General features: G+C 58.1%; 1 protein-coding gene across 1 annotated transcript in view; it reads right to left on the bottom strand.

Annotated features, from left to right (window-relative positions):
* Window positions 1-6,294: 6,294 nt before the first annotated feature.
* Window positions 6,295-22,847, bottom strand: part of RTN4RL1 (reticulon 4 receptor like 1) — a 20,019-nt gene continuing 3,466 nt past the window's right edge. The window contains exon 2 of the mRNA XM_037743160.1: window positions 6,295-9,353. Within this exon, the coding sequence (XP_037599088.1) occupies window positions 8,041-9,261 (1,221 nt within the window). The 5' untranslated portion in view covers window positions 9,262-9,353 and the 3' untranslated portion in view covers window positions 6,295-8,040. The remainder of the gene's footprint in view (window positions 9,354-22,847) is intronic.

Genomic DNA, 22,847 nt, shown 5'->3' with positions numbered 1-22,847 from the left:
AAAAAAAAAAAAAAATTTTTATATTTTTCATAGAGATGGTATCTCACTATGTTGCCCAGGCTGGTCTTGAACTTCTGGCCTCAAGCAATCCTCCCACCTTGGCCTCCCAAAGTGTTGGGATGGCAGGCGTGAGCCGCCTTGCCAGTCCCCAGCCTCCTGTCAGAGTGCTCTGGTCACAGGTGAGGAGGCCAGCCTGGGAGTAGTTCCTGGAAAGGAGCTGGTGTGCAAATTCAGAGGAGCCTGTACCTTAGACTTGCAAAGTGCCAGACACCTGGTGGCACTTTAAATGCCACAGATAAAACACTGAGAGGTTCTGCCGGCAGCAGGAGAGATGAGGGGTCAGGGACCTCAGGGCCTCTGAGGCTCAGATTGGAGATAGAGAATAAAAACACCACGGAGACCCCGCGACCCCGGGTGCAGCCCGGCCGGCCCGGGAAGTACAGACCTCCCCAGCACACACTTCGGGGGCCAGGCTTTGCGGGGGACTAAGGGCTCCCTGCCCTCGGCACCTCCACCCATCCTTTAGGACGAGGCTCAGTGGGAAATGCTGCAACCCAGGGCTCAGCCCAGAACCTGCCCATGTACCACACAAGTGCCCGTGTCCCTGACAGATGGCCACCAGGGTGCTGGGAGGCAGGGCTCAACCGCACCCTTCACTCTTCCTGAGTGGCAGCTACGTGACCTGCCCTGCTGCCTGGCTTCTGACAACCATCCTGGCAATTAGAGGAAGGGGGATTTGGTTTTCCACCGCTGCCTCCTTGGCTGGCCAATCCACTGCACGCAGGGAGGCCCTGTGCTCACCCGGAAGTCCCAGGGCCTGACCGGGGTCTTGCATGTGGCCAGGGCTCAAATCTTTTTTTTTGGAGACAGAGTCTCCCTCTATTGCCCAGGCTGGAGTGCAGTGATGAGATCTCAGCTCACTGCAACCTCTGCCTCCTGGGTTCAAGAGATTCTCCTGCCTCAGCCTCCTAAGTAGCTTGGATTACAGGCACGAACCACCATGCCAGGCTAATTTTTTTGTATTTTTACTAGAGATGGGGTTTCACCATATTGGCCAGGCTGGCCTCAAACTTCTGGCCTGAAGCAAACCCCCCACCTCGGCCTCCCAAAGTGCTGGGATTACAGGTGTGAGCCACGGCGCCTGGCCTCAAATCTATCGACATCGTGAGTGTCCCACACGAGGCTGTAGGAGGGAGGCAGGCAGGACCCGGTGCTGGAGAGGCTTGTGGGCGTGCGTGTGTGCAAAAGCCCCTCTCCCTAACACACCCCCTGCCTTCATCTTTTCCTCCTTCTGCCACTTTTATTTATTTATTTATTTTGAGACGGAGTCTCGCTCTGTTGCCCAGGCTGGAGTGCAGTGATGCAATCTTGGCTCACTGCAACCTCCACCTCCTGGGTTCAAGCAATTCTCCTGCCTCAGCCTCCTGAGTAGCTAGGACTACATGTACCAACCACCAGGATTTTTATTTTTATTTTTGTTTTTGTATTTTTAGTAGAGACAGGGTTTTGCCATGTTAGTCAGGCTGATCTTGAACTGCTGACCTCAGGTGATCCGCCCACCTCAGCCTCCCAAAGTGCTGGGATTATAAGTGTGAGCCATGATGCCAGGCTTCCTTCTGCCTCTTTGGCTACACGGCTGCCCCGTGGCGCTGTGCCCTCTCTCTCCAAGTGAGACTGTACGTGTGGACCCTTTGGTGTCTTGCTTAGAGCCCACCTTCCCCTGCCCATCCAGCCCACGCTGCTGTTTCCTCTGTGGGTTTGTCCCCTCGGCCCCTCATCATGGAGCAAGTCTTACGTGGCGATTGTCCATCTAATCTCTCTGGCTGGAGTGGCGCGTGGCTGCCTGGATGCTGCCACTCAGAGGGCACTCTTGTCTTGGCAGTGACTGTCCCCAAAGCAGTGGTGGGGTGGGGAGAGAAGCGTGCAGCCGGGTGCCTCCGCCAAGCCTCCTACCTGCTTAGATCTCCGGCGCTCGCATTACCTTCTTCCTTAGAGCGGGCCTCCCGGGACATGGCACTTACAGAGATGGAATAGTTTAATACATGTCTTGCTTCCTCTCTTGCTCGAGGCCCTCAGAGGCAGCTCCAGAAGCAGTGGCTGGTGGGTCTCCGAGCGCCTGGGGGAGGCGGGAGGGGGTGGCGTGGAGCCTCAGCCAATTTGGAAAGCCCTGTGACCCAAGCACATCTCGCGGCAGCAGTGTCAAATCCTGCCGTTTGGGCATGCCATTAGTGTGCGTGCTGCCTCGCAGGAGTCGGTGACACAAAGGCACATCCTTCCCCACCCTCCTGGAGCTTAGAAACTAACCGCTCTAATGAGAAATGAGGGCAGAGAGGAGAGAGATGGGGGCGGGCCCCTCCGCGGCTGCTGCTGGTGTCAGAGCAGGCTGACCCACTTCTTTTGACGTCGAGGGGCCTTGGCGGCCAGCCCACCAACATGCCGCTTAAATCAGCCGCTGCTCCCTGCACGAGGGTCTCCTCTGTCAAGCCCGTCACTCGGTGCTCTTGGAGAGAGCCCTATCGCCCTGGCAGCACGGCTAGTCTCTCTCCCTTGCTTCCCTTCCTTCCCAGGCCCTCCAGGGTCCCTTCACCCCACAGGCTCTTTAGGGCCTGGACCCCCAGTGTTCAGCAGCCCTCTGCGGAGAGACCCTCCAGGGAGGGTGCTCGGTGGCAGTGCGGCAAGCCAAGATTCTCTTTTTTCCCCAGCTTTTTGATTGTGCCATGAGTTATTTAGCCAACAATAGATGTTTATGTATTTTTTTTAGAGCTCATATTTATTAACAGCCTGAGAAGGAGGAGACCCGGAGATTTATACTGAAAGCACGGTGAGTTAAAAGGGACAGAGGAGCAGAGAGATACTGAGCATAGAATTGTAAAGGATGTTTTAACGCACAATCAAAGGTTCTTGAGATATTTTCCAAGTAGACAGAAGATAAAAGAAAATTGGCCCATTACGAGCTGATAGTGGGGGATTGGTGACATGGGATGGAGTCTCAGCTGACGGCTGAACTCCCGCTTAGAGGCAAGTGAATCTAGAGAGCAAGGTGGGGAGCCGAACCGGGTCAGGAGGCTTCAGAACGGGGGCTGGAAGGGACTCCATCAAAACGTATTCTCCCCTCCTGAAAGAATGAACACCAGCCGGGGGTGGTGGCGCACGCCTGTCACCCCAGCTCTTTGGGAGGGCGAGGTGGGCGGATCACATGAGGCCAGGAGTTGGAGACCAGCCTGGCCAATGGTGAAACCCCGTCTCTACTAAAAATACAAAAATTAGCTATGCATGGTGGCTGGCTCCTGTAATCCCAGCCACTCGGGAGGCTGAGGCAGGAAAATCGCTTGAGCCCAGAAGGCAGAGGTTGCAGTGAGCCGAGATTGCGCCACTGCACTCCAGCCTGGACAACAGAGCAAGACTTCGTCTCAAAAAATAAATAAATACAAAATAAAACAATTAGCCTGGTATGGTGCTGTGTCCCTGTAGTCTCAGTTACTCAGGAGGATTGTTGGAGGCAGGAGGATTGTTTAAGCCTCAACAGGCTGAGGCTGTAGTGACCCATGATCATCCCACTGCATTCCAGCCCTGGTGACAGCGTAAGACCCTGTCTCAAAAACAAACAGCAAATGAACCCAGAGAAAGGCTGGCTCCCTAGGTCAGCGTAAAGTAGGGCCCGGAAGAGGGGAGTCCCTGGCATCCCAGAGGTGGGTCTGCTCAGGGACTGGTGGGCCTGCCTGGGGAGCATGGAAAGGGGAATTTGCTGAGTGCTCGGTGGCTCCCAGGAGCCTCCCCAGCAAACTCCTTCTCTCTGACCCTGGTCCCTGCAGCTTGCCCTCCGAGAGGCCTCCCTGGCTCTCCCGCCTCCCCGAACCTGCTCACAGGCTTTCTGGAGCCCATTTACCGTGGTGGCAGAGCACTGGTGATTAGCTGGGTGATGAGTAAACATTTGCTAAATGGGATTCATGGCTCTTGGGATGAACAGCCCCAGCAGGAGAGGAGGGGGTGCGGCCGATGGGAGGGGCTCAGGGCTGGCTGATGGTCAGATCGGGCACACGCAGAAGCACGGGGATCTAAGCAGGCTGCTCGAAGCCAGGAGGGACTGAGGGCGGCCGGCGCCTGGGAAGCAGGGAGCGCCGGGCCGTGGAACGCTTCCCGAGCTTGGAAGCAGCAGGTGTCTGGGAATGGGACTGTGGCCCAGGCAGACTTCCAGCGAGCGCTCCAGCTTGCTGGCACGAGGGGAGGATCTGGCTGAGCACAAGGAGGCAAGTTTCCATCATGAAACCCGCTGTTGAGGAACTGCGGCAAGGGTGCCACGGTCGGAAACCACGTGCCCAAGACAGGCTGGGGGGCGTGGGGGAGGACAACCCCAGGTGGGGAGCCACACAGCCCCCTGAGCAGGATCCCCTAGGCCCCCAGGGCCGGATGCATCTCCCACAACCTCAGCTCGAAGCGGTTTATGGATGCCCCAGACATGTGCTGTTACCACCTCTAGCCCTACTCCCCACCCTCTTCTTTGGACAGCTCTTCATCCTCCAAGACACATTGGAGTGTCACCTCCACCTGGAAGCCGTCTCTGACTGCCCCCACCCAGCTGAGCTCCTCATTTTGGGGGCTGCGGGGTGCTAACAGGAGCGCCAATTCCATACCAATTGCGAATACTTGTTTCTACATCTCATCTATGAGCTCCTTGCCACATCTCCTCACGCTTATGTCCCCAGAGCCTGGCCAGTGGCTGGACACGGAGGCCCTCGATCAGCCTTTGTTGAATGAAGCATGCAGAGCCAGCCAAGCTCTGGGGTCAGGGGAGGAGCTTGTGTGGAGATTCTTAGAGACAACCAGGACCACCCAGCCCCCTCCGACAAGGCCGGCTGTGTCCCCATCAGTCCACAGTGGAGACCTGCGTGGCAGGAGGAGGGGGAGGGAGAAGAAGTGGGTCCCTCCTGGGGTCCAGGAAAAGTGCTGGCAGAAGATGGCAGGGGAGGGGGCCTCCACCTCTGGGAGGACCACAGGAATCTGCATGTCCCTGCCCTGAATGAGACCAGGGGCTGGCTGGGGCTGGCGAATAGAGAAGCCTTTGCTGCACCCCCGATGTATCCACTTGCTTTGATGTTTGGGGAGACGGTGTCATCGTCACTGCGTAGCATGAGCTGCTGGGTGACAAGTAATGTCACCAGCAGCAGAGCTGCCTCAATTCCCCCTAACTCTTAGAGGAGAAAGCTGCTAAAAATACCTGGCGTCCTGGGCCCCCACCGCCTTGCCTCTAATAACAGTCAGCAACCAGACACTGTGCTGTGCTTGACAGAAGCGGATCATTTACAAAACATTAGCATTTCTCGTACTGACATTCCATTCCATATTATAGGGCTAAGTCTTTTTTTTAAAAAAAATTTAATAAAGTGCTTAGACTCATGATTTTCCCACTGAGGGCCTTGCTGTCTGAGGTTGGAATTGAAATCAACAACATAACATCCTTGGGTTCTAAACAGCCGGGCCCTGCCACCAGCCTGGGTCAGAGCCTGCCGGCTGCAGCGGAGCAACTGCAGGCTGAGGATTCTTCGCTCCGCAGTCACTGGGCTCCCTTTAGTGAACGCCCCAAGCCTCTACTGAGGAGGATTTGTCCAGCCAGGCCTGAAAACACAGCCTCCTCCCTCTATCCGGGGGACCCTCTCCTTTCTCTGAAGCCAGAGAGGCAGGTGCAGTCTCCAAACCCACCCACAGCTGTCCGGGTGGGTCCCTGGTCTCCTAGAAAATCCCTTGGGCCCCAGGAACTGAATGTTCCCTTGCAGCCACCCGTCCCCACCAGCCAGCTGCCCAGCCCCCTGAGAATCAAGTCACTCAGCAGTTGCTCCTGAGGCTCCCGGGAATAGGCCGGGAAGGGTCCAGGACCAGCTTGCCCGGGAGAGCCACAGAGGTGCTGCTGACCCAGGGCAACCAGAATGTGGGAAGGGAATCATGATCTGTGCGGGGGAAGGAAGCGCCACAAAACAGGAGCGCTAGGGTGCGTGTGCGTGCGTGGAAACAGGAGCGGTGGGGTGCGCGTGCGTGCGTGGAAACAGGAGCGCTGGGGTGCGCGTGCGTGCGTGGAAACAGGAGCGCTGGGGTGCGCGTGCGTGCGTGGAAACAGGAGCGCTGGGGTGCGCGTGCATGCGTGCGTGTCCCCGTGAGTCAGTGTACCCCTGCCCCCTAAGGCTCCTCCCGCCAACAAATGTGCTGTGTTCGCAGAGCTGGGCCCAGCCAGGCTCGCCCACCCACAGAAGCCCAGGATCTGCCACCTGTCAGGAATGCGGGGCTAGGAAATGAAAAACAGGGTTCTTGTCCAAGATCATTTATTGTTATTGTTATTTTTCTCTTAATTGGATTCGGCGTTTCTCGCTCCTCACACACATCCTCTCTGGTGGGGGATTCAGGTTTGTGCAAAGCGCAAAGGAGCTTGTGCCCACCTGGGCCCCTGGCCAGCGGCATGGCTGGCTTTGATCTGAGTGCCTCTTCCCTGTCCGGGCTCACCTGCCCCAGTCCCTGGGTGGTGCCCGTCCCTGCTCCTGACCCCTGAGTCTGGCCTCCCCAGCCTCTGCCTGCACCCTGAGCATCCCCAGGAGGGCTGGGAGGGCTGGGTGCCTGAGATGGTTCATGAAATGCCCTCATCGTTTCCCTTCTGCTAAGGACCCCTGATGCCTCCTCCTGCTGCCCTGCACAGGGCCCTTCCTGGGCCGTCCACTGAAGAACCTCAAGGAAACGTTCAGCAGTTGAGCCGTGCGGGAGGCCTTGGCTCAAGCCTGAGTCTCTTGGCGTGTCCAGGCCGTCCCTGGCCAAACGCTAGGCTGCCGACACCGTCCAACCCGCTGGACTAACACTATGGATGCTGCCTGGCCTGCCGGCTTCCAGATCCAAAAGCCCTTCCCTCCCCTCCTGTCTTGCTGGCCCTCAGGGCCTGGCTCCCTGACATCCAACAAGCTGCCTCTCACTTCTCACCCTGAAGCCCACAGCTAGTACAGCAGAGGTGACAGGGTGCTCCAGGGTGGCAGACAGGCTTGTGTTGCATACGACAACAAGGTGATGCTGTAAATATCTAAGAATATTGGTCCCCCAAAGTGACTCTTGCTGCCACCCCTTCCTCACCCTCCCCACTGACACCTGCCCAATCCCTGGCAAGCCAGGCTGGGATTCTAGACAAAAATTCTATCACTTTGTTCTTGCTAGAAATCACCGACACAATCCTTAGCTCAGCAAATTCAGTTTTCTGGATAGTTTATAAACATGGAAAGTCATACAGTTAGGTGATGGAGTGGGAGGGAGGACCTGTGCATTTGTGTATATATATGTAGATTGTGAGTATATATAAGTGGACGTAGTTATAAAACTGCACCTTCTGTGAGAACCTCATTGCCCGGGATGAAGTTTGAATTTCAGCCTCTGATGATCTTTCCTTTGGTAATTGGTTCTTGGACCCCAGCAGTTGGGCCTGGGCCTGCCAGGGTTGCCTGAGACATCAGGAAGGAGAGGTGCTGCCCCCAGGGAGGGGCTGAAGGTGGAGTCCAGTAGGATTCAGGGCAGGGTGACTAAGTGGCCTCAGGAAACAGCCAGGATGCCACCTGCTCGTGTGTGCCCAGACTGCGGCCGCCCAGCCTCCTGGGTGCGCCTCGTTTGTTCCTCTCTGCCTCCTGCTTTCTCCAGGAACCATGGGGCCCTCCAGACCTCTCCAGACGATCGGGATTCCGCAGAGCCCCGACGCCGCCGTTAGGGGCGATTGTCCCATTGTCGCTAGTGAAGGATGCACTCGGCGTGACTTTCACCGCCTTGCTGGAGTGGACGCTGTCCGTGGGTGCTCTGCGGGGCTGGCGGGGACCGCCGGGTGAGACGTGCCAATCCCCTTCCGCCTAGGGCTGTACACTTTGGGTTTACAATCCACATGGCAGGGTCCAGACAGCAGCCGCGTGAAGACACCTCCACCGGCCTTTCCCTGAAACCCAGCAGATCTTCCACTAGGAAAAAAAGAAGAAAATAAATTCTGTTCCTTGGTGGACACGTGGCAGTGCTGGGTGCTGACGCCCTGGGCTCTCAGCGGAGAGTGACCGCCAGCCCCAGAATCCAGGCCAGGAGGGAGGCCCCCAGTGAACGGCCCGAGGAGGCCTGCTGCACCCCGCTGGGGGCACGGATGGGGGTCCTGCGGGCACACTTGCCCTTCCTCTTGGGCCGGGCGGTGGGCATGATGTCGAAGTCAAGCTTGTGCTGGTAGTCGGGGGCATAGTCTGGCAGCTCGGGGGCCTGCTTCCCGCCGCCCGCCTTAGAGATCTGGTTGCGGTTCCTGTAGCTGGTGCAGTTCTTGCCCGGCTTCCTGTGGCCGGGCCGGGAGCCGGGCAGGTGGCCCTTGCCCCTGGTGGGGGCGTGGGGCAAGTGGTGGCCCTTGCGGGCGGCCCTGTCCGTGGTGGTGAGCGTGTGCGACTTGATCTGGTGCGGGGACGCTGGTCCCGTGCAGTTCCGGAAGTCCTCGGCCCTCAGCAGCTTCAGGTCCTGGCCGTGCCGCCGCGCGGGGGACAGGCAGGGGACAGCGGAGCTGGAGCCCCGGAACCGCTGCAGCCACTCCCAGAGGGAGCGCGCTCGGCAGCCACAGTCCCAGGGGTTGCCGTTGAGACGGAGGAACTCCAGGGCCCCCAGCGGGGCCAGGCATGCACCCTGCAGCTCCGCCAGGCTGTTGTTGAAGAGAAAGAGTGTGGTCAGCCGGCGCAGGTCGTGGAATGCCTTGTGGTGCACCCACTGCAGCCGGTTCTCGTGCAGCAGCAGCCGGTCCAGGTTCACCAGGCCCCGGAAGGTGCCCGGGCCCAGGCTCCACAGCTTGTTGCCATGGAGAAACAGGTGGCTGAGGTTGACCAGGTCCACGAAGATGTCGTCCTGGAGGTACTCGATGTGGTTGTCCTGCAGGTAGAGGTACTGCAGGCTGTGCAGGCCGCCAAAGACGCCGGCCGGCAGGGCGCTCAGCCCGCACTTGTAGAGGTAGAGGGCGTGGAGCTTGACCAGGCCCTGGAAGGTCTCGGGCTCCAGCGTCCGCAGCTGCCGGTTGTCGCCGAGGTCCAGCTCCTCCAGGTGCACGAGGCCCTCGAAGGTGCCGGGGTGGATATGGGTGATGTTGTTGGAATAGACCCAGAGCGTGACCATGGCGGGGCTGAGGTGGCCCGGCTGCAGCAGGCTAATGCGGTTGTTCTGCAGGAAGACGCGCTCGCTGTCCACTGGGATGCCCTCCGGGATGGCCGCAAAGTTGTGCGCCTGGCAGCTGACCGTCATGGGCGCTGGGTAGCACACGCAGTCCCGCGGGCAGCCGCCACCCAGGGGCAGCTCCGCAGCCACCAGCAGCAGCAGCACTTCCACACAGCACCCTGGCAGGGGAGAGAGAGCACAGCCAGGTCAGGGGCCGCAGAGGGGCGGGAGGCGGGCACAGTGCAGGGGAGGACTGGCACGGCGCCCTCCTGGGCCCACTGGGGCCACATCTTCACCTTGGCTGAGCTCAATGAGAGCCTCACCCCTGCCTGGAGGAAAGTCAGGGTCAAGGGTCCGGGTCCAAGCCTGGAACCCATCTGAGACAAGAGGCCTCCCCTCCTCCTTGGTGACCCACTTCTTGGGTCTGGGAGGTGAGTCTGGGGTGAAGGCCCTGATCACCCCCAAGCTTCCTTAGTTCCACCCCACAGATGCTGAGCCCCAGGCTCACCCGCTCCGGCTCTGTCACGCTGCAGGGGTGGAGGCCATGACCCAGGGACACCGCCATCAGCTTCCCATTCTCCTAGCTGTGTCCCTGGCTGTTGTTATCTGTGCTCACGGAGAGTGGAGGGGCTCTTGCTGTCCTGAGGAATCTATTTATTTATTTTTATTTTATTTATTTATTTATTTTATTATTATTATTTTTTTTGACACAGAGTCTCACTGTGTCCACCAGGCGCCAGGCCGGAGTGCAGTGGTGCAATCTCAGCTCACTGCAACCTCCGACTCCCGGGTTTAAGCAACTCTGCCTCAGCCTCCTGAGTAGCTAGGACTACAGGCGCGCGCCACCACACCCAGCTAATTTTTGTATTTTTAGTAAAGACGGGGTTTCACCATGTTGGCCTAGGTGGTCTTGATCTCTTGATCTCGTGATCCACCTGCCTCAGGCTCCCAAAGTGCTAGGATTACAGGTGTGAGCCACCACGCCCGGCCTTATTTAATTTTTTTTTTTTTTAAGACAGTCTCACTCTGTCACCCAGGTTGGAGTGCAGTGGCGCAATCTTGGCTCACTGCAACCTCTGCCTCCAGGGTTCAAGTGATTCTCCTGCCTCAGCCTCCCGAGTAGCTAGGATCACAGGCGTGCACCACCACGCCTGGCTAATTTTTGTGTTTTTAGTAGAGACGGTGTTTCACCATGTTGGCCAGGATGGTCTTGATCTCCTGACCTCAGGTGATCGGCCCCACTCAGCTTCCCAAAGTGCTGGGATGCTAGGCGTGAGCCACCCTGCCTGGCCAGAATCTCTTTATTTAAATCATTCCCAATCACAAGCACAGCATGCATGCATGGCACCAAAGTTCACCTGAAATAATGTCTCCTTTACCGCGTCTTCCATGTCCTCAAAACATAGAGGGAACACTCCCTCTAAGCCTCAGTTTCCTCATTTCTGAAATATAGACATGGTCAGGCATGGTGGCTCACACCTGTAATCCCAGAACTTTAGGAGGCCAAGGAGGGCAGATCACCTGAGGTCAGGAGTTCAAAACCAGCCTGGCCAACACAGCGAAATCTTGTCTCTACTAAAAATACAAAAATTAGCCGGGCATGCATGTGCCTATAATCCCAGCTACTTGAGAAGCTGAGGCACAAGAATCACTGGAGGCAGAGGTTGCAGTGAGCCGAGATCATACCACTGCACTCCAGCCTGGGTGACAGAGTGAGACTCTGTCTCAAAATAAATAAATAAATGAAATAAAATAAAATACAGACAATAGCAGTTCTCCCTGGCAGAGCTGTGTGGATGCCTTGAGAGGCGCCTGTCTGTAAAGGCCTGGGGGGTGACAGCCGCTGTCAGACCGAGGCTGCCCCCTCCCGGCCCACCCTTGGGCCCCTCCCCTCTTTCCCCCAGGCTGTGGCTGCAAAACCAGGCCTCGCCTCTCCACTGTCCAGAGCGTTTCCTCTGTAGCTTCCCTCTAATTGGGCATTAATTAGGCATTCGCTAATGGATCCTTAAAGTAATTTATTTTCGGATGTGTCCAGCCTGTGGTCAGATAACAGCCCCGCGCTCATTATCCGAGCAGCCTTATTAGCGACGACCGTCATTACCTGCCTTTTTCCAGGGTCGCAACTGCCCCAGGAGGCCGGGCAGGCGCGCCAAGGTTGAGGGGGTGGGCTCCAGGCTCCCACCCCGATGGCCAGCCAGCCTTCTCCTCCCTGCCCGGCGGGCCTCCTGCCCCTTTGCTTCTGGCTCCGGAGAGGCCTCGTGGGAGAGTCGGGGCGCCCGGGGCAGCCGAGTCGCTGCTGCAGCTGTGCCCAAAGCTTGTGGGATGAGAAGCAGCCCCTCCAGCCGCTCTGGGGCCAGGCCTGCTCCCGCCTCGTGCCTCTGCCCGCCCAGGCTCCCGGCCCAGCAGGCCTTGCCACCACTGTCACCCCTCGTTCCTAGCAGAAACAGTGTCGTAAATAAGTGACAGCTCCCAGCTGTTGGGAGTTACGGGCTCCCAGAGAGTGGCAGCTGCTTCCCGTCCCCCCGTAATCACCCGGCTTCGACTGACCATTTCCGACACATAAAAATCATCGCACATAATTTGTTTTTTTTGCATAATTGGGCTTGGTTGCGATTTCAGAGCAATTATGACTTCAGTGGTGGCGGCACAGCTTCAAGGACCTTTTCTGGGCCAAGCCAGGCTCTGTGTGGCCCACGCTACACTCCCCAGCCAATGCACAGCCTGCAGGCCGGGCTGAGGCTGCCGCCGCCACCCTAGCCTCAGTTTCCCCTACCAGGCGTGGGAGATGATGGCAGTGCCCACTGTCGACACTTGGAGGCTCAGGTCCGGCCTCCAGCTGCCCAAGGAGCCCCACCCTGCAGGGGGAGGCAGGGGTGTGAGGGTGAGAAACCTGGGCTCCAAACCCCGCCTGACTTTGGGAAGCCTGCCTACTCTCTGAAGCCACCATCCAGGGCTGGGAGGGGGCCCAACTCACACTGGCTGCCCCTTCCACGGAGGCGACACTCCCCTCTGGCTCAGCTCGCACTCCTCACCCCTGCTTGGCCGCTACCCTCCAGGAAGGCCGCCCTGCAGGGAGCTTCCTTCCCCAGGAGCAACCCCACTCTGCTGAGGGAGCCAGGGTGCCCCTCCCAGCTTTAGGGTGTCCCACATGTCAGGGGACAGGGCCACAGCCAGGCCATTCTGCAAAGACAAAGCCATCTCCGTCCCTGAGTCTACAGCGAGAGAGGCCTCGGGGCAGGGGGACGGGTGATGCGTGTCCGGCTCAGCGCTAATCCCATCGACATTTGTGCAGCTTACTGGAGTTTACAAAGTGCTTCCACTCACGCTCCCCTGAGGCTCGGAGCTGCCCCGGTGAGGGCGTGGGGAGCCCTCCTCCACCCGACGTGTGGCTGCTTCTGTGAGGCCCAGGATGGAGTTCTCTGAAATGACGCCGGGAGAAGCCTGGGCCCATGGAGAGACGTTTCCTGTCACACACAAAGCAGGGGCTTCCGAGGGATGTCAGGGAACGGGGAAACCAGGCAAGGACCCCAGTTTAGGTGAAAAGGCCAAATCCCGTCCCCCTGTAATCACCTGGGGTGACCCAGGGGTGGACTTGGTATCTGTGAGTGTGCCATGGGTGGGAAGGGTCGGAGGACAGGGTGAGGTGAGGCAAGGCCCAGGGCAGGAACCCCCCTGCCCGCCTCTGAGAGGGCCCCTGGCTCGGCAGGGTGTGGCTCACATTCCCTGTCTCAAGGAAGAACAAACCATTGTCTTGGGGGCCTGGGCCAGGCGAAAAGCCACAGTGTGGGCAGCCCCTCCCTCCTGTCCCAATGTCTGAGGATGCTGGAGGGGCAGGTCGGGGGGTCTGAGCCCCAGGGCATCCTCACCACCTTCAGTAGGCCCAGATGCGGGGACCCAGGCCAGGGAAGCCGCCCTCCCAGGCATCCTGCCCCTCGTCCTGGAGAGTGGGGCATCTCGGCTGAGTGCTTCTGCAGCCTGGAAGCTGGCCCCATTTCCAAGACCTTGGACCAGCTGCCCCAGCTGGCCCTGCCACCTCTGGTACCCTGTGCCACAGCCAGCAGGTGCCCCAGTCTTGGACTGTCCCCTGCTGGGTTTCTCCCAGAGGCTGGCATAGCATTGCCCGGCTCCTCCCGTGCCCCTGCATGCAGCCCTGGGGAGCCCCGACACTGATTGCCTGATTAATGTACTAACAATGAGGCCCTCGCCTTTGCCGTGCATTTTAAGATTGCAAATTAGCAGGGATCAGGGTCTCTGTGGAGGAGCCCGGCACCCCCTCTCACCAGCCTCCTCATCCCCTCCTGGGTGAGGCAGTGGTGGCTCTGCCCGAGGGGGCTAAAGAGAGCGAGGCCGGGCCTCCCCCAAGGCTCCCCCGAGCTTCCCCTGGGATGTCCCCTGTTCCTCCTCTCCTCCAGGGGCGCACACTCAGCTGACTGCTCGGCTACCCCCAAACCTCCTGGCCTCCCACACATCTAAGCTCACCTGCATCTCCACAGCCTCATTCATTCACTTGCGGCCTGAGCCCCGGGGTGTTGGGGGTGCCAGTGGGGAGGGCCCAGAATGAGTGGGTGGGGGAGCAAGGGGGATCCTCATGCTCACTGGCAGTTGGGAGTCTCTCACAAGAGCAGGCAGGCAAAAAATAAATAAATAAATAAAATAAAAAAGCCGGGCGCGATGGCTCACACCTGTAATCCCAGCACTTTGGGAGGCCGAGGCGGGTGGATCACGAGGTCAAGAGATCGAGACCATCCTGGTCAACATGGTGAAACCCCGTCTCTACTAAAAATACAAAAAATTAGCTGGGCATGGTGGTGCGTGCCTGTAATCCCAGCTACTCAGGAGGTTGAGGCAGGAGAATTGCCTGAACCCAGGAGGCAGAGGTTGCGGTGAGCCGAGATCGCGCCATTGCACTCCAGCCTGGGTAACAAGAGTGAAACTCCGTCTCAAAAATAAAATAAAATAAAATAAAATAAAAAATAAAATAAAAAAAGAGCAGGCAGGCTGTCTGGCCAGGTGTACAGCCTGCAGTAGACCCCTGGGGGTGTGTGGGAAGGGAGGGTGCTCAGGGAAGGCCCCTGCCACCCCTGTGCCACCTGCCAACATTGTTCTGTCACTGCCTGGAGTATGAATCTGGGAACTGGGAGGAGAAGGGTCCCTGCCTCACAGGGTTGCCTTAGGATTCCAGCCAGCACAGAGGCGGCAAGGACAGCTGGGATGGTGTTCAGGTCCTCCTTCCTGCAAACCCCCAAGTCCCTGCTTGCTGGGCAGGGAGCATGGGGGCAGGGGTGGCCTGAGCATGGGTAGGCACCCTACCCAGTCCTCTCAGCAGCCCAGATATGCTGCTGAGGGGCCTTGTGGGGCCAGACCTGCCAGGATGGAGAAGGGAAAGGCAGTGGCCACCGCATGGCAAAGGCCCCAAGGTGGGAGGGGGCACCATGCTCATGCCTCTTCTTGCCCGGCTCTGCCGCTTAGGCTCTAAGTACGCAGAGCTTCCAAGGAGGCTGCAGCCTCCGCTCAGCTGAGCTGGGGAAACCCAGAGCCATGGGGGCCAGAGGTCTCCCCTTTGTGACCAGCCTTGGCGGGGACCTTGCCCGAGGCCCAGGCCAGCCAGCCGTTGCTGTGGGGACTCCGCAGCTTCCCAGACCCTAGAAGCAGGAAGGGACCAACCAAGGCAGACCCAGCCCTAACTGTGCAGCAGAGGCCTCAGGACGGCCCCCAAGACCGGCGCCCTGTCACAGAGGAGGAGACCAGGCCCTCGGGGGAAGCCACCGGCCACGGCATGAGGTTGGCGACAGGGCAGTGAGCAGGCCTCACCCAGCTGACGGCAAGGCCAGGGCTCTGCCCCCAGTGTCACGCTGCTCAGGTGGCAGGGCAGCCTCCACGGAGGGCTGCTTGACCCTCATAGCCCCAAAGCCACGAGCTGCTCACCCCAACCTGCCAGCACTGAAGGGACTGCCGCTCCCCGGGCCTGAGTGGGGATGGCCCAATGGGCTGGCAACTCCGCACCCCCCTGGACAGGGCTGTGGGGCTCTGTGAGTCTTGGAGACTGGTCAGATCCCTCTGGCTCTGCAGCCCTCCCTCTCCTTCCCTGCTTTCCCCAGCCCTGCCAGATGCTCCTCTCCACCCAATCGATGCTAACCCAATGCTGGTCAGATAACAGCCTCAGGCCAGGCCGGCTGCACTTGGGGGCTGCTGGCGCCTTGGGCTACTTGGCCCTGTCCCTCCACACTGCACCCAAGCACAGGCCACTTCCTGGGTAGCCCATCCTCCCCCTCCCCAGCACCTCCTGGAGCCTGGCTCAGCCCTCGGGACATGGAAGCCAGCCAGGGCACAGCTGGATTTCTGTCACCAGCCCCTACTGTTGGACGTGGGGTGTGGGGTATGAATGATGGGCACAGGCTCCTCGTCCGTGGCATCGGGCATTGGAAAGAGTACAAGCTTTGGAGCCAGACAGACCTGAGTTTGAATCCTAGCTCCTCCTTTTTTTTTTTTTTTTTTTTTTTTTTAGTAGAGACGGGGTTTCACCGTTTTAGTTAGGATGGTCGCTATCTTTTGACCTTGTGATCTGCCCACATTCATCTCCCAATATTTTTAATTTTTTAAGACACGGCCTTGCTCTGTCGCCCATGCAGGAGTACAGTGGCACTGTCATAGTTCACCGCAGCCTCAACCTCCTGGGCTCAGGAGATCCTCCCACCCTAGCCTCCCAGATGGCTTGAAATATAGGCCCACACCACCATGGCCAGCAAATTTTTAAATTTTTTGTAGAGATGGGATCTCACTATGTTCTCCAGGCTGGTCTTGAACGCCTGGGCTCAGCCTCCCAAAGTGCTGGGATCACAGGCGTGAGCTACCTCACCCGGCCCCGGGTCCCCAACTTAGCCAGCATGTCCCCATGCTTGTGTGAGCCTCATCTTCCTCACCTGCAAAATGGGGCAGTCATTTAAAGCTCCAGCGTGGCCCTCCTGCCTGCGGACGCCGCACCTCCCCCACGTCTCCATCTGTCACACGAAAGCCTCCCAGGCTGAGCGACGCTCGTCCCCCACAAGCCTCCTCCACTCATGTGTTCTGCGCCTCAGTCACAGACAGTACCTTTGTTCCGGCTTCTCCAGACAAACACCTCAGAGTCACGGTGCGTCCCTGCTCTCTCTCACCCCACATGCAGCCCCGCAGAAATCCTGTCCTTTCAGCTTCAAAATTGGGTTCAGCTTCAAATTCTATTTATTTATATATATAAAATATATATAATAATTTTTTTCTTTTTTCCAAGACAGGGTTTCACCATGTTGGTCAGGCTGGTCTTGAACTCCTGACCTCAGGTGGTCCGACTGCCTTGGCCTCCCAAAGTGCTAGGATTACAGACGGGAGCCACCGCGCCCGACCTTATTTTACATTTTTTGAGACAGAGTTTTGCTCTGTCACCCAGGCTGGAGTGCAGTGACGTGATCTCAGCTCACTGCAACATCTGCCTCCTGGGTTCAAGCAATTCTCCTGACTCAGCCTCCTTAGTAGCTGGGATTACAGGCATGCACCACCACACCTGGGTAATGTCTGTATTCTTAGTAGAGACAGGGTTTCACCATGTTGGCCAGGCTGGTCTTGAACTCCTGACCTCAGGTGATCTGCCTGCCTCAGCCTCCCAAAGTGCTGGGATTACAGGGGTGAGCCACCGGCCCGGCCAACTTCAAAATGTATTTAGCATTTATCCACTTCCCACGGCCACCATCCCAGTCTGGGCAACCATCGCCTCTGGCCCGGACTGTAGCAATGGCCTCTAAGTTGTCCCTCTGCCCCACCCTTGCCCCGTCTCATCTGACGCAGTCACCAGGGAGAACCAGCAAAGTTTAAGTTAGAATACGATGCGCCTCTGCTCACACCTTCCACGGCTCCCATCTCACTCAGTAAGGTCCTTCCAAGTCTGTCCTGTGGCCCAGAGGCCCCGCTGGACCTGAGCTGCCATCCCCTCCTTCCCTCCCCAGCCGCAGTGGCCTCCCCGGTGACCGTCCTTCATGCCAGGCAGCTCCACCTCTAGTCTTTTGCTCATGCTGTTCCCTCTGCCTGGAGCGATTCCCAGGGTGTCTGGGGGTTCCCGCCATCACCTCACCATTCACAGCTCTGTTCCTACCTCTTCCTCAGGTGCCCCACGTCCCCTGAGGCCCTGACTGAGCCGCAGCCTGTTTGTGTGTGTTTTTTCTTTTTTTGAAACTCAGTCTCACTCTATCGCCCAGGATGCAGTGCAGTGGCACGATCTCGGCTCACTGCAACCTCCGCCTCCCAGGTTCAAGCAATTCTCCTGCCTCAGTCTCCCGAGTAGCTGGAACTACAGGCATGTGCCACTATGCCTGGCTAATTTATGTATTTTTAGTAGAGATGGAGTTTCACCATGTTGGCCAGGTTGGTCTTGAACTCCTGACCTCGTGATCTACTCACCTCAGCCTCCCAAAATGTTGGGATTACAGGTGTGATCTACCACACACCCAAGCGGGCTGTTTTAAACATATCCTTTCCTGATTCCCTCCCCCCATCTTTTTTTTTTTTTGAGATGCAGTCTCACTTTGTGACCCAGGCTGGAGCGCAATGGCACGATCTCAGCTGACTGCAACCTCCACCTTCTGGGTTCATGTGAGTCTCCTGCCTTAGCTTCCCAAATAGCTGAGACTACAGGCACATACCACCACACTCGGCTGATTTTTTTTTTTTTTTTTTTTTAATTGAGACGGAGTTTTGCTCTTGTTACCCAGGCTGGAGTGCAATGGCGCGATCTCGGCTCACCGCAACCTCCGCCTCCTGGGTTCAGGCAATTCTCCTGCCTCAGCCTCCTGAGTAGCTGGGACTACAGGCACGTGCCACCATGCCCAGCTAATGTTTTGTATTTTTAGTAGAGACGGGGTTTCACCATGTTGACCAGGATGGTCTCGATCTCTTGACCTCGTGATCCACCCGCCTCAGCCTCCCAAAGTGCTGGGATTACAGGCTTGAGCCACCGCGCCCGGCCTGATTTTTGTATTTTTAGTAGAGACGGGGTTTCACCATGTTGCCCAGGCTGGCCTGGAACTCCTGACCTCGGGTGATCCACCTGCCTCAGCATCCCAAAGTGCTGGGATTACAGGCGTGAGCTGCTGCAGCCGGCCACTTTTTAAATTTTTTTAATAGAGGTGGAGTTTCACTATGTTAACCAGGCTTGTTTCCAATTCCTGGACTCAAGCAGTCCTCTCACCTGGGCCTCCTAAAGTGCTGGGATCACAGGTGTGAGCCACGGCGCCCAGACACCCTGTTCCACTTGTCCCCAAAGCTTTCTCCCTCTTCTAAGACGCTACATGATTTGCTGATTTTTCATACTGATGTTCTACCTCTTCGCACTGAGTGTTGTCTCCGGGAGGGTGGTGGCTTCGTCTGGTGTGTTCTCCACTGTACCCTCAGGGCCCAGGACACTGGCACTCGGCAGGTGCTCAGTCACATGGCTGATGAGGCAGGAACCTTTCTGTGTCAGCAGGGGACTGAGAGCTGCTGCTCAGACAGCCCAAGGCCCTGCCTCCTAGTAGGTGCTCAGTAAACAGAGGGGTTCTTACCACAACCAAGGAGCCTCCGAGGTGACCGAACGGTGAGGAGAGCTCTGTGAAGGAACCCAGCACCAGGCCTGCCCGACGCCCACGGCAGGGTGACCAGGGAAGGCTTGCCTGGGATGGAGGGGTTCCCAGGATGTGGGACTTTCAGAGCTAAAAGCATGACAGTCCCAAACCAACCGACCAACCAGCCGGGATAGGTCAGTCGTCCCGGCCATGCAGGTCAGTCACATCCCTGCGCCTCCCTCAACAAAATCCTCTGAATGCAGGAAGCGGAGGGAACACAGGCAGGCCCGAGGCACGTGTGTTCTCAGTCACCGGGTGTCAGCTTAGTGCCTGCAGCCAGGAGGCCGGCCTGGCCTGGACGGAGCCTGTGCGTGGCGTGTGTACCTGTGTGCCGTGTGCATGTGTGTGTGTGTGTGTGTGTGCGCATGGGGTCTATGTGCAGCTCTGCGTGAATGTGTGTCTGTGCACGCATGCTTGTGTGTTCGTGTACATGTGCGGGCCTGTGTTTATCTGTGTGTTTGCATGGCTGTGTACATGTGTGTGAATACACAGGCGTTCACATACAAACACATGCCTGTGTTTATAACGTGAGACAGTCAGTGGGGTGGCAGCCCAGTCCCCTTCCTCCTGCTGTGTGCCTCACTCGCCCTCCTGAAAGCGGGCAGGGCCCTCTTCGGAGCAGAGACGCCCGTCCTGGGCTGTGAGCTGTCCCGTCTTACCTTGGCACTTGCTCTGGCTTCGCCTTCAACTGCGACCCTCCTCCTGCCACGCTGAATTATGTACCCACACCAGGTCCCTCCTGCACACCAGGCGCTCTGAGCCAGGAAGTGGACAGCCCCTTATTGGAATCATCTTTCAGCTTTCATCCGCCTCGCTAGCCCCTGGACCAGGCCTGGCTGGGAATGCCACACTAATTAGGCTGCCACGTTCTCAGGGGGCCTTGTCGGAGCCAGCCCCGCTCCCCGACCCTCTGCTCACCGGGTCTTCTGTCTCCTTACTCTGAAGGTCTCGCACGGAGTGGGGGCTGGCGGCTGGCACCCTGGCTGCTCGGGACCCGAGTACTGACCAGGCTGGAGAGCGGCTCCGTGGTGGCACATTTCAGTGGGCTGACCGAGGCTGGGCACTCAGGCCTGAGGTCTGGGAACTGGGGGATCACAGAGGCTGGCTTCCTGGGTGCACTCAGTGGGACTCGTGCGCCTGAACTGCTCAGCCAGCGCTGGTTGTACGGGTGGCCCTCCCTAAGCATGATGATTGTGTGACTGCTACTGCTACCAGGGGGAGCTGCCCCCAACACCCGCTCAGGGCTTTCCCAGCCCCCAGCAGACCCTGGATCCCGGACCCCGGCTTTCCCTCCACCCACCCTGATTGATGCACCCAACCCACTGCAGAGGAACCCGACGTGTCAGACGCTGAGAAGGGGCTTTAGCCCAGGGCTGAGGTCCCTGCAAGGCTGCAGCTGCAGGTGGGGACAGCGCCCTGACCTCTCTACTCAGCCCTCACCCCATCCACCCAGCCCACCGTCGCCAGGGCAGCGCTCCACAGGAAGCCCAGGGCCCATGGCCTCTACCTCCCCCTCCTGTGGCCCTTGCTTTCCAGGGCTCACAAAATGTGTCCTGTTATGCAAATTTGCTCCCAGGTCCCAGAACCTGAGATGTGGCAGGGCAGCTCCAGGGCTGAAGGTCGAGGGCTTCTGAGAACTCGCCCTTCTGGGAAGTTTTGGTGAAGGCTCTGGGGCCAGGGCTTGGCACCCTGTGGAGACAACTGCCCATCCCCCAAAGCTACAGCAAACTGTGGACCACCCATTGCCAGACAGTCCCACCCCATCCCAAGGGATCTCCTAGGTGTGTTCAGTGGGGCGGGGCTACCTCTGTGGGGGCGAGCCTGGCTGGAAATGCCTTGCTATTTAGGCTGCCAAATTCTCAGGGGCCTTGTCAGAGCACCCCCCAGCTCCCCTACCCTCAGGCTGGTTCAAGACCAGCCTGGCCAACATGCTGGAGCCCCGTCTCTACTGAAAATACAAAACTTAGCCAGGCACGTGGCGGGTGTCTGTAATCCCAGCTACTTGGGAAGCTCAGGTGGGAGAATTATCTGAACCTGGGAGGCTGAGGCTGCACCCTCAGTGGTAAATGTCTGTGATGCCTGCCCCGGGGTCCAGGAGGGGTGTGGGGGGAGGGAGGGGGTGGGGACCTACTGTTCTTGAAGGCCCTGGTGCTGGGCAGGCCAAGGTGCCCACAGCACAAAGCAGGAGCTGGGAGCCCAGCTTCGAAAGGTGGGTGCAGAATCCCCTGCCAGCGGTCCTTGTTCCGGTCCCTGAAAGCCACCCCTTCCCTGCTGTGAGTGAAAGGTGCTCAGAACCGGCATCTAGAGCTCTGAGCACAGCCCAGATCCTACCTATCACCTGGTTCTGAATCTGTCCCCATGCCTTATTCATCCAGAGTGACTGAACTCCGGGCTTCCTTCCACAACAGCAGGAGGCTCGGTGCCTTCCCTCCTGGGGCCGACATTCTCCTGGGGGTGCAGTTGAACCCAAGGAACTAGATAAGCCCCAAATGACGGATCGTGGTAAGTGGTGGGGACAAAAAAACAGGGTTTAGAGAGAGACAAAGGAAGGGACCTAGCTTAGCTGTGTGCTCTCGGAGGGTTTTCCTCCCTGGATGACATCTGGATTAAAACCTCAAAGGGAAGAAGGAGCTGAGGAGTAGCGTTCCAGGCGGAGGAAACAGCAGGTGCAAAGGCCTTGGGGCAGGACTGAGCTTGGCCTGGACGAGGGCAGAGGGGCAGGACATGAGGTCGGAACAGGGAAAGCCGGGCCTTGTATGGCCTTAAACAACACGGGAAAGGGTTTGGAGCTAATTCTGTGTGTGACGAGAAGCCACTGATGAGCCTGGGGCGGAAGCGAGAGGACTGGATTTGGATTTGGGAGGTTGTATGTGTTGACGGGGAGTGAGGAGCCAGGCCTGTGGCCGTGAGAGACCTTAGGGACCTGAAGAGGGCAGGGGCCATGGAGACAGTGGCAGAGGGACTGACAAGTGCTGGGATGGGGACCGACAGGACACGCAGACGGATCGGGGCGAGGGAGCGACGGGGCCACGGGCGGCTTCCCAGTCCTATTCCAGATGGCAGAGAGGATGCAGGCATCACTATGAGACTGGAGGAGGGAAACAGGAAGGCAGGCCCAGGGGTATCCAGGGGCAGGGCTGAGGACGCGGAACATCCAAGAAGCCGTAGAGAGATGTTTAGCTGGATGCACGACACTGGCGCCCAGAGGTCGGCCGTACACTCGGCAGCCGTTGGCACAGAGAGGGCGTGGAAATCTGTGGGAATGAGGCCGACGCGGTGGCTGATGCCTGTCATCCCAGCACTTTGGGAAGCCAAGGCGGATGGATCGCTTGAGGTCAGGAGTTTGAGACCAGCCTGCCCAACATGGTAAAACCCCGTCTCTACTAAAAATACAAAAATTAGCCGGGTGTAGTGGACGGTGCCTGTAGTCCTAGCTACTTGGGAGGCTGAGGCAGGAGAATCACTTGAACTGGGGAGGCAGACATTGCAGTGAGCTGAGGCTGAGATCACGCCACTGCACTCCAGCCTGGGTGACTCCATCTGAAAAAAAAAAAAAAAAAGGTTTCCAGCCGGGCGCGGTGGCTCACGCCTGTAATCCCAGCACTTTGGGAGGCTGAGGCGGGTGGGTCACGAGGTCAAGAGATCGAGATCATCCTGGCCAACGTGGTGAAACCCACCTCTACTAAAAATACAAAAATTAGCTGGGTGTGGTGGAGGGTGCTTGTAACCTTAGCCACTCAGAAGGCTGAGGCACATGAATTGCTTGAACCCGGGAGGCGGAGGTCGAAGTGAGCCAAGATCCTGCCACTGCACTCCAGCCTGGGTGACAGAGTGAGACACAGTCTCACTACTTGGCCATCCAGTGAGTTTCTCTCTCTCTTTCTCTCTTTCCGTGTGTGTGAAAGTAAGTATGTTAAGAAGGTAAAAGAATTAAAGAATGGGCCGGGCGCGGTGGCTCAAGCCTGTAATCCCAGCACTTTGGGAGGCCGAGGCGGGTGGATCACGAGGTCAAGAGATCGAGACCATCCTGGTCAACATGGTGAAACC

The sequence above is a fragment of the Cebus imitator genome, unplaced genomic scaffold (assembly GCF_001604975.1).
Source record: "Cebus imitator isolate Cc_AM_T3 unplaced genomic scaffold, Cebus_imitator-1.0 Scaffold136, whole genome shotgun sequence".
Classification (NCBI taxonomy): Eukaryota; Metazoa; Chordata; class Mammalia; order Primates; family Cebidae; genus Cebus; species Cebus imitator.
The sequence above is the reverse complement of the archived record's forward strand: the minus strand, read 5'-3'. Positions and strand labels throughout refer to the sequence as shown.